Below are 18,420 nucleotides of genomic sequence, written 5' to 3' on the forward strand. Positions count from 1 at the left end.
AGAGAATTACAGTAAAAGACTGAGAATAAAAACCATGAAATATCTCTAAGATCTACACATTTGGATATCCCGATTGTCTTTTCAATTGTCTACAAGTTCTGGCTCTGCTTTAAATAAATAAAAACTGCAAATCACTGCATTATATATGTAAGTATGGCTTATTACAGAAATGTGACTGGGAACTCCAATTAACTCATCTATATTCCAAAGTATGACTCTGGCCCTACATAAAAGAAATTACTAAATATTCATTTACATATTCAGCTAAAATGTTTAAGGTATGTATGCTTCATTTTTTGATTACTCACTTTAACTTGGCAATTAACACAACTATAGGTTTCAGTTAAGCCAAATAAAATTTACACCAAATTATTATTCCCATTTTCCCTGCCTGGAATGTGTAGTGTCTACCCACCCTCTTTCACAATCTTGTATACACTTTTTAGGACACATGCATTATCACCTCCTCTTCCTTGCATCCCCAACTCCAAAAATGGATTAAGGGCCCCTAGTATGTATCTCCAAAATGCTGACTGCTGAGTCTACATTAGCATGTACTACATACACTATATTGTCATTCCTTTATATGCCTCTCTTCTCTCACAGAATGTGGAATATTGTAAATCCAGCATCTACCACATGTACTGACCCAATATGTTTGTAATAAATAAAGAATACAAATAAATAATTACAATGGAATATTATACAGTAATTTAAAATTAGGTTTAAAAATGCTAAAAAACAAGTAAAAAATGCTACTAATATCAAATTAAAAGAGTAGTTATACAATATGATTGTGACTCTTAAAAACAAAACAAAAATTTATGTGCAATTGAGTGTATACTTATGTAAAAAGTTCATCAACTTGAACAATTAAAATTTGCACTACTCTGTGTTAATCAAACCTCAAAAAGGTAAAAGAAAAAATTTATGTGGAATAGTATCCCACAAACAAAAAAAGCCAGGTTTTGTTTGGCAATGAGATCATGGTATACAACTTTTTCTGTGACTTTTCTTTATTCCTTAAGTCCTTAATCACATAAAACAACCTCTTCTCAACTTCACCTTTAATCATATATTTTCACAAGAGAAAAAGGAATTAAAGAAGCTTTGTAGAAATAAACACTAAAGCCATATTATCATTATTAATTAAGGGACTGAAAATGCTATTTGTTTTACTAAGTCTCTAGCTTAGCTAGATTGCCAATCAAGCACCCATACTGGTTGGAAGATTTTTAAAGAACAAATAAATCTGAAGAAAAAATACTGGTGGGAAGGAAAACGCTCTAATTTATGACTACAGTTGTTTGTTGTTTGCTTGGGGTTATTGTTGTTAGTTGATCAGTTTTAAGTGGAAAATAGGCCATTCACTTGTTAGGTTCAAACTTAAGGAATCTACCTAAGTTAAGCAGTGGAAATCAATCTGAATAAAAAGACTTAAAAAATCATAAGGAAAACAATATATTTGTCATTCATTACAGATTCTGAAAATTAAGGTAATGCTTAAACAAAATAAAAACAAATCAATATAATATTTTATGACTCTTACAATTTTCATAACAAAATTAGCACTTTAGTGAATAATAACAATCTCAATATGTTTTTACCAAATTTAAATTCCAAATACCCAACAAAATGTTATGTCATCCTGAAAACATATTAGAAATGAATAAAAGCAGAGCTTTAAACAAAAATAAAACACTTTCTATTTCCATTATATAAAAACCTAAAGTTAAATAAGTACCCTAATTCTAGACTTGGCAACAAAATTAACTAAAAAGCCCAAGTACAGATCTGGAGATGCTAAAACAAAATACCTCTAAATGAAATAAGATATTAAAACAATACAAGTCAACTAAGCACAGCAAGCTACTGACTGGTAACTAGGATTCTGCTGACCTCTTCTGGAGAAGGCTCGAAAGAAAATGTTTCAATTAAAGAAATATGGCAAGTCAGGCAAACTGCACAATGTAGTATACCTCATATACATTATTTTTTGCAAATTATTTCATTATCAGCATGATTATTTCCTACAAAAGTTAATTTGATAACAAGGTAACTTAAATTTGCAGTTAGTACTGAACTTTTTTTTTTACTACTAACAGAAGTGATTCTACCCAGGCACAGAACTTTGGAGAACTTGTTCACCTAACTCCTCTTTCCTTTCTACTATGTCCAGCAAAGACTTATCTCATTACGGACGTCTCTTCCTTCCACTTTCCCTCTCCAGGAAAAATCATTCTTCAGATTACACTCCATCTTCATGACTCTTCCTCAGTCAAGGTGTCTGTGTCTCCACACTGTGACTTCAGAGCACATCATTCATCCCTCAGTTTTTAAATTTACAACATACCTAAGTATCACATTCTTTTCAGATGTTTTCCTCAGCTAGAAAACTTCTCATCTTCATAGACTATTTTGACCCTGAGTAAACTTTTTTTTCCCCAGACTCCTAATACTATCATCACTATATCTAGCTCCTTCACTGGAGGTGGGGGGAACCATCTCTATTTTTCCCATACTGAGCCTGAGGATTTCATTAAAAGGAGATGCTCTAATGAAAGCATAGGCAAGCTGGAGCGCCACTTTTTAAGTGATAACGTTATATATCCTCACCACCACTATTCCCTTATATGTAGAGATACTGGCTCATTACCAGACCACCATTTCATCAGATCTATTGCCCTTTAAATTACTAAACGTTTGGTAAGCTCCAAACCTCAGTCCTTAGACTTCTTTCTCTTTTCTACTTTCTATTCACACTTAAGTTAGTCCCTAGGTGATCTTATCTAATCTGATACCTATAAATAATACCAGTGATACGCTAAAAATTCCCATATTTTTATCTGTAGCCACACCTCTCCTCTGAACTCAACTCTTACATTCACCTGCCTACGGGACAGAGCCACTACATGCTCTACAGGCCTTAACACATGTCCAAATTACAGCTCTTGGTATTCCTCTTTCCCCCAATCTGCTTCAACAGCCTCCATTAAATAGCAATTCCATCATTTTAGCCAGTTGCGAAGGCCAAAAAGCCTTGGAGTCATCCTTTCCTCTTATTCTCAAACCCAACATCTGATCCATCCATAATTCTCATCAGTACTAACTTTAAAAGACAGCGTGAATCTAATCTTTACCATCTCTACTGCAACCGTTCTGGTCCAAGCCACTATCATTCTCACCTGAAATACTGAAAAGATAGATTCCCTTTTCCCCCACCCTTGTTAAGAATGTGTTCTCAACACAGAAACCAAAGTGAGCATGTTAAAATCTACACATGAAAAAAACAACAGCAGGTTCTCTAGGGCAGGAGGTGGAGGAAGAGCTGTACTTGCAAAGCTACACCAGGAAACTTGAGAGTGATGGGAATCTCCTATATCTTAACTGTGGTGGTGCTTTCAAAGGTGAGTACAACTGTCAAAACTCATAGTACTGTATGCTTTAAGTGGATGCAGTTTATTATATTTAAAATACTAAATCAGAACATGCCTACTCAAAAATCCTTCATTGGCTTCCTATCACACAAAATAAAAGCCAAGGTCTTAGTCCAGCAAGGTTCTCCCTCAATTACTCTCTCGTCCTCACTTATTCCTTCCAGCTGCACTAGCCTCCTCACTGTTTTTCAAATATACCTGGCACATTCCCACCTCAGGAAACTATACTTGACTTTCCCTCTGGCTAAAATGCTCATCCCCCTAATAACTGAATGGCTCATACCCTCACTTCAAGTTTTTGCAATTTTACAAATTTATCTTGTTCAGCATGTCTCTTCTACTAGAGTACAAGCATAGCTTTTTCATTTTATTTTAATCTGTTTTGTTCACTGCTGTATCATTAGTACCCAGCTCACAACATGTGCTCAAAATTTCAGTGAATGAATAAATTTGCCCTAATGCCACACTCTGGGTCTGGTGACCACATCTTACTGATCTTTTTTTAAAAAGAACGACTGACATCATTAACGTGTGTTCTCAAACTTCAAAGAAGGACTTCAAGAATCACTGCTGAGCAGACCCCTGCTCTTGCTGAGTTCCAACAAAATTTCCAGAGCAGCTATTTTAACTCTTTCTGGTCTACAAACCCTATAAATTTTTCCCCTCCAACTCTTTCCTTGTTTAGATAACTGCATTTCCTATGTTTTTTAAAAGAGAGTAAATATGATATGCCTTTCCTCAAACACAAACTCATACATCTCATGAAAAGGTTCCCTTTCCTCTTCCTACCTTCTTGCCTTCAATTCCACATCTTCAGTTCTTCACTCTCTCTCTCATATCCTTAACTAATTACCAATATCCGAAGTTCTACGCTAAATGTTTTAAAACTGGCCTTGAATTTACTTACACCTAACTATTGCTCTATTTACTGACACCTAACTATGGCTCTACTTTCTACTTTCCTTTTAATGCCACACATTTCAGTCCAAATAACACAAGAGTTCTCACCCAGGAATCCATGAAACGGCCAGGGATAGAGTTCCATAAACCCTATGTAATGATAACAGACACTATGTCACAGAGAGAAAGCAACACCATCTTTGAAGTCCCTAGTTTCATCATTTGAAAAATTTGAGTTAAGAGGGAGCACTGGCTGTATAGTGACTAAATATGCTCACAAATTAATTTATATAATACATTTAATAACTCACATTATGTCAAGCATGCCTCCAATTTAATTTTTTTTTTTTTTTGGCAGCTGGACAATATGGTCTCCATTTAAATTTATTCCATAAATACAATCCATTATTGGTTACATTCTTGGCTCATTTAACTTGAATGGATCTTGTAATATTATATTTCTTACATTTATAGGTTAGTCCAGTCTAACCTAGACTGAGACTATATCAAACAAAAATGAAACACTACCAGATCCTTCTGCAACTTTCTTCAGTAAGTAGCTATAATATTTTGCCATTCAATTCCAATTTGAATATCCACAAAAACATATTATTAAAACACTTCCTTATCTTTAAAATGAAAACACAGCAGGGAGACCCAACACAGCAGATTGTAATAACGGAAGTTCAGGCAGCTACTTTTTACATTTGAAAAAAAAAAAAGGCAAAAAGATAATAGGTGGTATATATAGAGCTAAAGAAAGTGAGCAAAATAGGTAAGAAATCAAAAGGAACAGCAAGAACAATGGAGGTAAGTATAAATATTAAAGTTAAGTAGGAGTAACAGAAAAGCTAAATAATTGGGAAATAAGTATATACAGAAGAAAAAGTAAAAATGCAAGAAAACCTCATTATTAGAAGAAATAGGAAAAACAGAGATTAAAACCAAACCAGATACTGATATCAAAAATGACATTTTATATTTAAATTTTCATGCATTTTGTTTAAAATATTTAAGTAACCCAAATTTAGTACATTTTATTTTTCAACAGTCAAAATTAAATACTCACTTTTCCAGGGATTCAAATTAGTGAGAGTCTGGTCTACAGTTTACTTTTACAAACTTACCTACACCAAACTACACCAGTTTAAAAGTGACTGGATAACAAAATGGCCAAGGGCATAAAAAAAAGAACAGCTCTCTATTAACTCCTAGTTAATTAAAAATTAAACTGTATTTAATTATTTATTCAAATTTGATACTTTTCTACTTCTGTGTTGACAACATAGTCATTCAACAAATATACTGAATGCCTGCCATGTGCAAGGCACAATTCTAGGGACTTGGGATATATCGGTGGAACAAAACAGATTAAAAATCCCCTCCTTCATGAAGCTTTGATTTGATGGCCAAAGTTATCTCATTTTGTGTTTAACACAAACTTTGGATGTGTGTGTTGGAGGGTGAGAAAGGTGCGTGCAGCACATAGGGATGTGAATGAAACTTTTTAGAGCTAAAAGCAGTCTAGTGTTCTTATTTTACAAATGAGGGAACCAGAGGCAGAAAATACACCTACTTTACCCAGAACCCAGTCTAATATCTAGTAGCAATGTACAATGCGCTACCCCAATATTCTTAAATAGCTCAAACTAAAGGCTAAAATACTCATCTTAACTGTAAACACGTAGAATTATGGGAAATATCTGCTTCATAAAAAATACAAGTAATTTTTAAAATATTGATAAAGCAAAATATTTTGAGGCTTTTGCTAAAATGTATTCTCTTAGATTTAGAGCAATCTGAAAATATAATTGTGAAAGTCAAAATACATCTTTTGCAAACCGATATATATGATTTGGAGGGAAAAAAAAAAAAAAAAAGAATACTTACAGTACTATGAAAAACAACACTGTGTCCCTTCCCTAAACTTTCTATATGAGCTGAGAGGTTAAAGCATATGGCTCGATGTCTTATCGCATCCAGTGTTTGTGCATCGAAGAAATCATGTGGTCGTGCTAAAAGTCAACACAAAAAAAGGTAAAGAATATTAGAAAAATGTAACAGTTTGCTAAACATCCACACAGTCCATTTTCCACAAAAATAAGTAATAAGACTGAAACGAGTAATTAACAGCTACCTATCTAGTGTTCAAATACGAGATATTCTTTGCTTTCAAAACACAGACTCTAGCTGAGAAGATAAAGATGTACAAAAGCAGAATTCCCATGAATGAGTGAATGTGGGTTAATTCTGCCCCTTGGTGTGTAAGGTTCTAACCTCTGACCTCATGATTCCATGTTTCAGCTACTTTCTTTTTCATAAAATTTTATCTTTCACTCCAGCATCTCTCCTCAGCACCAGTTCTACATTTTCCATAATCTGATGAACATTATCTGTACACCATACTGGGATCTCAAATTCACCATGACCAAACATATAAAATAAATTTCATGAACATTCTATAATAAAATGTAATCAAAATTTTTCCAAATTTGACAAAAGCAGTAATATTATTTTGAGATTTTTGACCAGTATTTTCTTGATTATGAATAACTTCTAACAATGATCTAAGAAAATTACAAATACATTTTTGAATGCCAATCAGCCCACCAAAATTCTAACTTCCAACTCCACCAGTTATCAGCTGTGCAATTATGAGCAAACTGCTCAACCTACATAAGTTCCCTTCCTTGTAAAACGGAGATATTGTAACAGCTACAGACTGTGATTAAATAAAATAAATGCATGTGAAAAATGCCTTGTAAATAATAAAGCAGTTTATATTAATGAGCTTATGTAGCTTTTTTTAAATAACTGCTTCACATACATAGAGTAGGCAATTTTTTTAGTGTGAACCCAACAAAATTATATACTGAAGATTTAATTTGTCAAGAACATTCTTCAATTTCAATTTTCATCCTACTACATATTATAAATTGTGCTGTTCTGGGCCGGCCCGTGGCTCACTCGTGAGAGTGTGGTGCTGATAACACCAAGGCCCCGGGTTCGGATCCCATATAGGGATGGCTGGTTAGCTCACTGGGTGAGCGTGGTGCTAACAACACCAAATCAAGGGTTAAGATCCCCTTACCGGTCATCTTTTAAAAAAAAAAAAAAAAAAAAAAAAACAATAAATTGTGCTGTTCTCATTCCTAAACGGAAAGTTGCTCAAATTAAAGAATATGAGTTATTTTACATTTGTGGAGGTTACTGATACGTGTAATTTTTCAAGATCTTTACTAACAATGAAAGAAATGGCTTGATTTCCTGATATCATATATTCTGAATTACATGTATGCTGGTTTACCACACTATAGCTATTTAGAGCGTCTACGCAAATCCACCATAGCTTTTGTGGGAGAACAATTTCACCAGCTGGCATATTCAACAGAACATACCTAAACAGCTCTTTTCTCACTGGATTTTTTCCCAAGAGGAAACAGCAAAACAGCACCTAGTAATGGACTAGCAGAACCCACAAAACTAAGAATGCAATGACAATAGAAAATCTGAAAGAAAAAAGTATCTGACATTTTTTGAGAAAATTTTACCTAATGCTGAGAAACAAATCCCCTTCCTATTAGATCTGTGGCTAGTGGGAAAAAAATGTGTAGTTTCTCCATGCTCTCCAAATATATGCTTTTTCATGTAGAAAGCACTAACATTTATGGAGCAAATATATTTCACAGAGTCTATTTTCCAGGGCCCTGTGGCTTCAAGTTTAACCTAACCTTTTAAAATCACATATAGAAATGTTAACCTTGCAAAAAACAGAAAACTTTCTTCAGGCTAGGGTCTCTGATGTGGATGGAGAGTTGTGACACAGCAAGGTTGCTGGCTCAAGGACAGACAAGTTACTGATTGATATGTAAAGATACTGGGAAATTGCTGTAGGGAAAAACTGTTTGCTAAGATCAAGCTTTTGTTGGTGGATTGACTTAACCTTTTGCAAACTGCATTATGGACTGTCACCTTGCTTGTTTCACTGATGTTACTGCTAAACTATACTTACACATAACCCCATCTATGTTCTTTTCCTGTAACTTGCTGGTCTGGAGAATAAATGCAGGGCAAGAACCCCAATTCGTGGTTAATTTCTCAGAGGAAGGAATGCCTCGCTCTTGAGGGTTCCAGGAAATTAACCCCTTCAGGGTCTCTCACTGCTAAGAGATGGGCTTCAAGTAATCCTTTTGTGGCTCTATCACCCAGGGGAAGAGAGGTGACAAATCCGTGTGAGGCAAAGCAGCATTTTCCTAAGGATAAGCACCTAAAGAAGATAACTTATCCCTCTAAATCATTCAAATCAACCACCTCTCATTCGAAATTTAAACACTGATGTCATCACTTAAATTAAATCCACAATAATGAATGGAGCCCTCACTTCAGAGTGTATGCACCTGGGATTTAACCACGGTATCTCTACTGTTAGAATAAATATCAAGAACACCAAACTAGAACAGCAGTTTCCAAAACAGATGCGTATCACGATCCATTAAAGAAAAGGAAGAAAAAAATATCACTTCTGTTCATTTTTCCATCTTGTCCTTTTTTAATATTCCTTGTTGGCAATTGCTTTATAAGGTGCATTAGTAGTACTACCAGTATACTATGTATGAATTACATGTTAAGATTATGTGCCCAAGGGCTGGCTGGTTAGTTCAGTTGGTTAGAGTGCTGTGCTGATAACAAGGTCCAGGGTTTGATCCCTGCACCAGGAAGCCACAAAAAAAAGATTGCGTACCCAACCATTTTTTTTAACTGCTGAAATATATAATCAAAAATCTTAAGAAACCACAAAAATAGAAACTCTATTTTCCTGTGGTTCAAAATCATACATATTTTGTAATTTTTGTTCTTTAGGTGTAATAATGGTGTGGTTACATACACAATATCTTCATTCTTAGGAGAATGTATTCTTAAGTATTTAAGATTCAGGACAAAGAAAAGGTATATATGAAGGGAGATAAAGCAAATGTGGCACACTGGTGAATCTCTAAGTGAAGAGCATTACAAGTGTTTATTATAACTATTCTTTCCACTTTGAAGTATGTCAAAATAAAATAAATTTTAAAAATTTTATCAAACAGAAAATTACCTCTGCTACAGTTCTATTTACAACGTACCTTTTACCTAGTTAAGTAAAAATGACCTTATTAAATTATAGGAGGAAGGTACTGGCAAAGTGATTATTCTAGCAGGACCGCTACAGATACATAAACTTCTAAAGGCAGAATGGACTGCAACAGCAGCAACCATGCCAATTCAAATCACAGCACTGTCTTAACAGTGGCTCCCACAGTGAAAGGCCTTGGATCTTTTTAAGTTCAAAAAGTAATACATTCAGGGGTATTCCCAATATCCCCAATAAAACAGGTAACAAAAAAAAAAGGTTTTTTTCATCCACCACCTCTGTCCCCAACTCTTCCTACACAGCCTGTCTTACTAGATAATATTGAGGGGGAAGAAAAAAAAAAAACAGAAAAAAAATACATACACACATATATACAAACAACAAACACACACACACTCACACCCTAAGCAGGCACAGGTACTATGTTTCTAAGAACTGGATGTTTAACTGAACCTATGTTCTCTTTACAAGAACACAGTAGAAAGCTGTATAAGTATTGCAAGTATAATGTGAAAAAGCCAATAAATTTAAAAAATTATTGTGTGTACACTGGGACCAAAATAATGAAGTTAGGTAAAACAGAATGGAAAGCTACCCTATTTATTTTGATTGCCATAATACATATCTAGCAATTTTCTATGTGCAATGACAAGCTACTCAAACTAACACTCATGTAAAATGACCAGGATGTTTTTTCTGTTTTTATAAAGGTAAGTCAGCTTTGATGAAAAATAAACATGGCTATTTCAACAAAAAGAGAAGTTTATTTATCACTTATAGTTTGTTCATTTGTCCACTGTAGCTTTATAGTAACAAGAAGATTTCAATGTTTTAGAGACTAACTTTACAGTTTGGATTAGTGTCTAGAGTCTCTTCTATGATCTAATCAAATCCCAAGAGCAAGAGTAAGATGCAATCCATTTTTTTTCTTTCTAATTCACCCTTGCAGTGGACTCCCTTTCAATGACAGCTTCATTCATTCATTCACTCATACATATTTCTTCATTCAGGATACATTTAACTGGCCAGCTGAAACAAAGAACCAGGCATGGTACTAGGCTCTGGGGTTCCAAAGTCAATTTCTGCCCCCAACATTTACAAGCCTTATCATCTAATTATTCTCTATCCTAAACATTACAGATACATCTTATAATCTGCTAATTAAAAACATAACCACTGTACATATGTATTTGTTACAACAGATTGTAGTTACTAAGGCACTTACTATAAATCATTTTGCTATCCATACACACTACTGTGGAGTAGATAAATTACTTAACCTTTACTTGATTTTTACCTTTAATATGTTCAAATTTCTAAAATACTTCTAGAAACACCAACATTGACATATTTCAAATTTTCTTAATTTAGAACAGAATCAAAGTAGCCCCAAATTCTAACTCTATACAGAGTTTGTATCCTAAGGTCACATATATTCCCTTAGCTACTACAAACACGACATTGAATTCTCACACTGAAGAGTAAAAATTGGATCAGCATGAAAGCCCAAGATATAAACAAAAACTATCTAATATATAAAGATTTTGAAACACTTACGTAATGAGCGTCGTCTTTTGTTCTTTAATTTTCTCCTTTTGTTCATTCCAGCTTTAGAAGGAGATTCTTCTTTGGCCTTTGGCTGGCTAGAAACTTTTGAGGAGTTCTGCTGACTGAAGTGTGTGGGTACATGGCGAGCTAGCCCTCCCTGAGAAGCAAAGCTGGCATTGCAGCCACCAACAACACACTAAATGAAAATAGAAGAGAAAAAGGATGTCAGGGATGCTGTGTAGGGCACAAGCAGAATATAAATAAGTGAATATTTAGTATGTTCAGAAATAAAACAGTACTGCAACAGGAACTAACTCCAGAAAGGAAGCATCAGGGACTAGTATACCCCTTCCATTTTACAAATTAACTAAGTTGCCCAAGATAATACATGTTACATAATGGCAGAGCTGGAAAATAAAAACTCATGACTCCCCAGTTTACAGTTCTTTCCACTATACATGACAAAAATAGTGGGGGAAGACCGATTAGCTCAGTTGGTTAGAGCACAGCCTTATAACACCAAGGTCATGAGTTTGGATCCCCACACCAGCCAGACACCAAAAAAAAAAAAAAAAATAGTGGGACCTTTTTCCCAGAAAAATCTAGTTTTGAAATTAATCACTTTTGTAACAGTAGCACTGTTGTTTTGTTTTGTTTTGTTTTTTTCCCCCAAGAAAGAATTAGACACCCTGACAACGACTTGGATTCCTAGATTTTTAAAATATTTGTATCTTAAGATATATGCCACTCTAAAACCTTCAGCAACCTCTCTGTTCTATGCTGTTATAATAACTACAAAAGAAGTTCAATATTGACTTTTAAATAATTTTCTTAAAAATTTGTTAACTTATAGATCTAGCCTCTCCGTGGTGAAGACATGCTCAGTGTTGGTCTTATGCAGCGCTCTTTAGCTTTCTGTACTTGAAAGATTGAGAAATCAAGGGGTTAATGACTACCCAAGTCACCTGGCAGATCTGCCATTCCAACAATGACTGCGCAATGTTCAGATACAGCATCACCAGAATTACAATACATAAATTAGCTACAGTACGAGTGTGTGATTTCTAGTTAGATCTTAGAAAATAATTTTTTCAGGTCTTCTAACAAATGAATCTTAGAAATTAAAACAAACCATTTTCCAAAATGATCCCCAAACAACAAAATCCACAGATGGATTGATAATGACTTTTCTATTTTTTTTTTTTTTTCGTGACCGGCACTCAGCCAGTGAGTGCACCAGTCATTCCTATATAGGACCCGAACCCGCGGCGGGAGCGTCGCCACGCTCCTAGCGCAGCACGCTACCGAGTGCGCCACGGGCTCGGCCCATGACTTTTCTATTATTAATTTATTATTCAATTTACTTAGTTTCTGTCTTGACAAACAAACTCAAAGCATACAAATTTGTCATATGTAAAAGCAAATACATCCATCACATTATTCCCAGGTGGTTCACCTTATGTTACAGTTTACCACAAAAAAATCTGCACATTTCCAGGCTCTTTCAATCCAAGTACATGTACCATTTTAAACTTCTAAAAACACAACACAATCCTGTATTAGTAGAAATCATAATTTTCTTCACAAAGTCTCTCTAAATCTGCCTTAAGTGGACAAAAGCAAATCCTCCTTTGAGGCTGTCCTCACACCTTCACTGCATATCTACTTATCCCAACTCATACTTTCCATGCATTTTGAAAACATAAATGTACATTTATGGATACATTTCCAGAAGCATCATGCAAATCACAGCTATGGTATTTCTAAATATATTGGCAAAACTAAATAGCTATATGCTTATAGATTCTGATAAAATCAATGCTTAGCTAAAACATTTCACATCAAGCTCCTTACATAGTACCATTAACAAATATTCTATTTATTTTGCTTCTAAAATTGCTATTAAAAATCTTTACTCACTCTAGGGTGAACACTAAGTTAACAGGAGGAGGAATGGTTCAAGATTTTAGTTCAAATACTTATCTGTGTCAAGTATTATATAAGATGCTAGAAGTGAAGGATGAATAAAGATATAGATCCTATGCTGAAAGAGGTTCTGTGTTCAGCAAGACATGCATATAAAGCAATAACTTCAAAGCAACGTAATAAGAGCTAACTAAGGTACAGGGCACTATGGGAATGCAGAAGAGGCAATTTACCATATCACTGCTCTGAAATTAGTAGTTCATTTAATTCTTACAACAGTCCTGTGAATGATGTGGTCCTCAAACAGCCTGCATCAAGAATGTTCAGCTACATATTTTGACCATGAGAAGTTTAGCATCTAATGGTTACTACATTCTTAGAATTTAAGAACTTGTGACTACATATATTTTGAGTACCAAGAAAGAATAACTTTTTAAAGTTGCCTGTGGTAATCTGTAGATTACCACATTGCCACAGAACTACATTTTCCACAACAGGAGCCACTAGCCAAATACTGCTATTGAACACTTTAACTATGGCTACTATAACTGAGAAACTAAATTTCTAACTTTATTTAATTTGTTATTATTAGGTGAAATTCACATAACATACAATTAACCATTTTAAAACGTACAATTCGGTGGAATTAAGTGTATTCACAATGTTGTATAACCACCAGCTCCATATCCTCACCAATACTTGCTATTTTCCATTTTTTGATTAAAACCATCCTGGTGAGTTTGAAGTGGTATCTTGTGGTTTTGTACTGTATTTCCATAATGACCAATTTAATGATTAATTTAAAACCTGATACTCAATTTAGTTACTAAAAAATGTTTAAGTATGTTTGGAACAACTTGGATATGTTAATCTACTCTTTCAACTGCAAATTTGATAAATCCATCCTGATAAACCCATCAGAAATTGAAAATATGGCAAATCAAAAATGCACTTAATACAATGAACATCATAATATAGCCTAGCCTACCTTAAATGTGATCAGAACACTCATACATTAGCTAGAGTTGGGCAAAATCACCTAACATAAAGCCTATTTTATAATAAAAAGTGTTAACCATCTCATTTAATTTATTGAACACTGTGCTGAATGAAAACAGAATGGCTGTATGGGTACTCAAAGCACAGTTTCTACCACATGCATACTGCTTCCGCACCATCATAAAGTCAAGTCAAAAAATCATAAATCAAACCATCTTAAGTCAGGAACTGTCTGCAAAATTAAGGCAGACTATCTCTGCTACTGGATTCCCAGTTTAGTATTTGTTTATTCAACAAATCTGTTTAAAAATTCCGCATTTCAACCGCATATCCTCACTCGTAAGTAGGAGCTGGAAAAAGAAAAAAAAAAAAAAAAAAAAAAGAAAGATACAACAATCACAATAATTCCCTGAATTTTCAAAAGGAGAGAACAGAACTGAGGCCACCAAAGGTGGGCCCGGGGGGGGGGGGGATTAGGGAGAAATTGGCAAAGAGCCACAAAACATGTTTACATTGTGTAATGATAAAACAAACAAAAAAATTTTTTAATTAAAAAAAAGAAACTAAACAAATTAAATAAGGTGCTTATTAACCTCAGGAGTAACCAAAAATGTTAGAAAAGGGTAGAAAACATAAAAATAGGCAAGAGTTCAACTATCAAAATGTAAAGTCAACAGGAAGTGCCAAAAATTAACATGTAATGAGTACTAACTTCATAAAGACACAGACATATAAGAGCAAGAAGAAGCAGATTTGAGAATTAAAAGTATTTGGCTATAAGAGGAGAAAAGAGGAGTGTAAAAGGTATGGGGAAAAGGGACTGTTGTATTAATAACAAAGTCTTCTAAAATTCTTTGCGTTTTGCTGGATAACAAATAATCACATTCCAAAGGTGTATAGTATGCACAGAAATCCTCATGAAACAATACAGGTGTAGTGGATTGAATTATGTCCCCCCAAAACTTCCTGAAGCTTGAATTGTATTCCCCAAGGTTTATGTATTAGAAACTTGGCCCCCACTGTGACTGTCAAGAGGATGGGAAATCCTATTATTTTAACTGAACGGTGGGTCCTTGTAGAGGTGATTAGACTGCCACAGTGAATGTATTAAAACCGGTGGTCATAAGCCGGGTTTGGAGGGCTTTAAAGGAAAGAAAATGACCAGGTTTTGGAAGGGTTTCAAAGGAAAGTGAATGAGCAGATTAGCCTCACTCTCTACTCTGCCATTTTGCAATGTGACACCCTGCCATTGCTGTCACCACCACCAAGGCCTTCACCAGCTATGTTCCTTGGACTTTGGACTTCCCGGCCTCAGAAACTGTAAGTAATAAATTTCATTTTCTTTATAAATCACCCAGTTTCTGGTGTTTTGTTACAAGCAACAGAAATGGACTAATACGGGGCTGGCCCGTGGCTCACTCGGGAGAGTGCGGTGCTGATAACACCAAGGCCACAGGTTAGGATCCCTATATAGCCAGTTCGCTCACTGGCTGAGCGTGGTGCCGACAACACCAAGCCAAAGGGTTAAGATCCCCTTACCGGTCATCTTTAATTAAAAAAAAAAAAATGGACTAATACAATGGGTAAGCAAATTTGTGTGGTAAACAGAGAGCTAGTTTTCCTGTCAAGCTGACATAATTTGCATCCAGCCTCTTCCACTTAACTGGGTTACGTAAATAACTTATTTAGCTTTTCTTAGCCTCATTTCCATATGGGTAAAATGAGGATAAGAATAACAAACGTTGTTGTCAGAAATAAACAAGGTAACAACTATAAAGCTACTTGACTACAGCAGAGTCTTAATATGTGTAAGTAAGCTCACTTTCTCCCATCTTTTTGTGTTTGCAGTTATCTGAATAGATAAATATCTTTCACTCTTTAAGAAAAAAACATTTTTTTAAAAACTCCATATTTCAAATATTAGAATAGCTACTTGGCTACAATTAAGGCAGAGATGACTAAAACAGTTCAGATCCAAGCCCATGATTTAAATTCAGAGGGATTTTGTGATGACTCCCCCAAGATTATCCATATAGGGGCCCAGTAGGCTCATAACATCATTTTGTCCCAAGATCCTTCAAGACTGTAAAGAATAGGCCCTAGTAGCATCTAGAACACAGAAAGTACACTTCAAAAGTTTATTTTAATCAGCAATGGTTCAGTGCTCTGGAAATGAAAATCAGTAATGAGAATTCTAATAGACATTGTTTCATCTATGATTTTGGTCATTCATCAATCAAGAATCATAAACAAATCTAAAAAAGAAAAAACAAAAGTATAATTTAGAATGAGAGAAATGGTGCTTTTATTAAAAAGAAATATAATGGAATCACACACATTTCACTTAAATACAAGCTCTTCTCCTCTAAAAGAGAAAATAGGTTTAACTATTATCTAATCAATATTCCACTCATTAAGCGTATATCCCAGAGAATGTGAGACAAGAGACAAATCTGCTGTTGCCTCAAACGGCCTCAATACCTTCATTCTTCTTAACATGAGTATGATAAATATGGTGTTAGTGTTCAAATATTCACTTTATATTTTGACTTATACATATAACTATGACCGTTGAACTCAAGCCACCAAACATGGTGTTGTGATGAAAAAGCAACCTGTTTCAACCATTAGGAAAAAATGATTGTTGGAAATTGACTGTCTTAAATGTTCTATCCCCAAATCCACTGGAACACCTTATACATGTTGGCTACCATTGTGGTCAAGTAGCTGCTTTAAAATTTGAACCAGAATTGCTGTTTTTTTCCAACCACATTTGTTAAAATGAAACCAATACTAAGACTGTCTTATTCATAATGATATTCCCAGAAGTGCTATGAAAATCTACAAAGGGCTACTGGATGATAGAGCAAAAAGCACCAGTTTCATAGCAAATTAGCATATGACCTAAAAGAAAACAAAAATTCCAGGTAGAAATATTGATTTCTTAGTTTTGACAAATACATCATAGTAATGTGGTTAAGGATAGACCCTGAATTCACACACTACCTCTGAAATCCTCAATCTGCCACTGCCCATGACCACAGAGAACATTTAACCTCTTCTTGCCTTAGTTTCCTCATCTATAGAATGAGGGCAACAACAATAATTAATGCAAAGAATTGTTATAAGGATTAATTTAGGTAAAATATGCAAATCAATAAAATGCATATGCAATGTGCAAGGCACTGAGTAGCATCATTCAAGCTTTTGCTGTCATGATTACTTCTGACCCCCACTTTACCTTGCTCATCATACAACAAATACTAGAACAGTCAACATGACAAACTTTTTGCAACCAATTGCTTTTACATCTAATTTCTAGATAGTCCAAGCTCATTATTCAGAAATACTTGTTTTTTTAATAGATTTTCAAATTGTCACCATAAAGTATCACACATGTATGAAACTACATGCTATTCCTAAACAGTCCACTTTTTTTTTTAATTCCACTTTTCTCTCTCAAAAACACATATACTTTCTATAATTAGATGGTGGTAATGACTGTGCAACCTTGTGAAATACTAAAAACCACTGAACTACGCACTTGAGAATGATGAATTTTATGGTATACAAATTTTATTTATACTTTTCTTAAATATACCTGAAATAATCCCCCTATCACCATAAGACAAAAGACTCCATTAGAAAAGAGAAAAGGGAGGCTGGCCAGTTAGCTCAGCTGGTTAGAGTGCAGCCTTATAACACCAAGGTCACAGGTTTCAGGTCCCCATGCTGGCCAGCTACCAAAAAAAAAAAAAAAGAAAGAAAGAAAAGAGAAGAAGGTATGTGCAATGCCTATATCTAACAAAGAACTTGTATTCAAAATATATCAAGAACTTCTATAACTCGGTAATAAAAGACAAACCACCCAATAAAAAAACAGGAAAAGACTAGAATAGGTACTTCACCCAAAACAAAATATTCAGAAGCCACAGCACATGAAAATAAAATTAAAGCCACAATGAGATAACACTACTCATCCACCAGGATGGCCAAAATTAAAAGGAATGATACTACCAAGATATTATACAGCGAAGAGGAATGAGTATACGTGTATAATCAAAAGACATGTAGAGGAATGCCCACAAGGCAGCTTGATTTAAACAGTAGCCAAAGACTGGAAACAATCCAAATGGCCATCAGCAAGAGAATGGATAAACTGTGGCTTATATGTACAATGGAATACTGAACAGCAATAAAAAAATGAGTAATTCATAGCAATAAAAAAATGAGTAATTCATGTAACAATTTTGGACAAATCTCACTGATGTTTTGTTGGGTGCAAAAAAGAACCAGACACAAGAGTTCACATAACTAAGCCAAGATAACAGAAATGAGAATACAGTCTGGGAGAGCAGGAGAAGAACAGACCAGAAATAGACATTAGGAAATCTTGTCGTGAAAATTATCTTCATCAGGGTGGTGGTTACACATGTGTGTACAAACATATGAAACAAACCATTAAGTTGTGGACACTTT

At 34.7% G+C, this 18,420-nt stretch overlaps 1 protein-coding gene across 9 annotated transcripts in view; it reads right to left on the bottom strand.

The window, feature by feature from the left end:
- Positions 1-18,420, bottom strand: part of AEBP2 (AE binding protein 2) — a 211,001-nt gene that overhangs the window by 163,245 nt on the left and 29,336 nt on the right. For 7 of the 9 annotated variants that reach the window (XR_010021350.1, XM_063075485.1, XM_063075480.1 and 4 more), the window contains 3 exons: positions 11,026-11,212; positions 6,228-6,352; positions 4,446-4,487 (listed from right to left, as the gene is read on the bottom strand). Coding sequence is in view for 8 of the 9 variants with exons in the window: in XM_063075485.1 (XP_062931555.1) it covers positions 4,446-4,487; positions 6,228-6,352; positions 11,026-11,212 (354 nt within the window). In the remaining variant the exon portion in view is untranslated. The remainder of the gene's footprint in view (positions 1-4,445; positions 4,488-6,227; positions 6,353-11,025; positions 11,213-18,420) is intronic. The other 2 variants (XM_063075478.1, XM_063075477.1) reach the window with 1 other exon arrangement.

Source organism: Cynocephalus volans, chromosome 12, assembly GCF_027409185.1.
Source record: "Cynocephalus volans isolate mCynVol1 chromosome 12, mCynVol1.pri, whole genome shotgun sequence".
In the NCBI taxonomy this organism is placed as follows: Eukaryota; Metazoa; Chordata; class Mammalia; order Dermoptera; family Cynocephalidae; genus Cynocephalus; species Cynocephalus volans.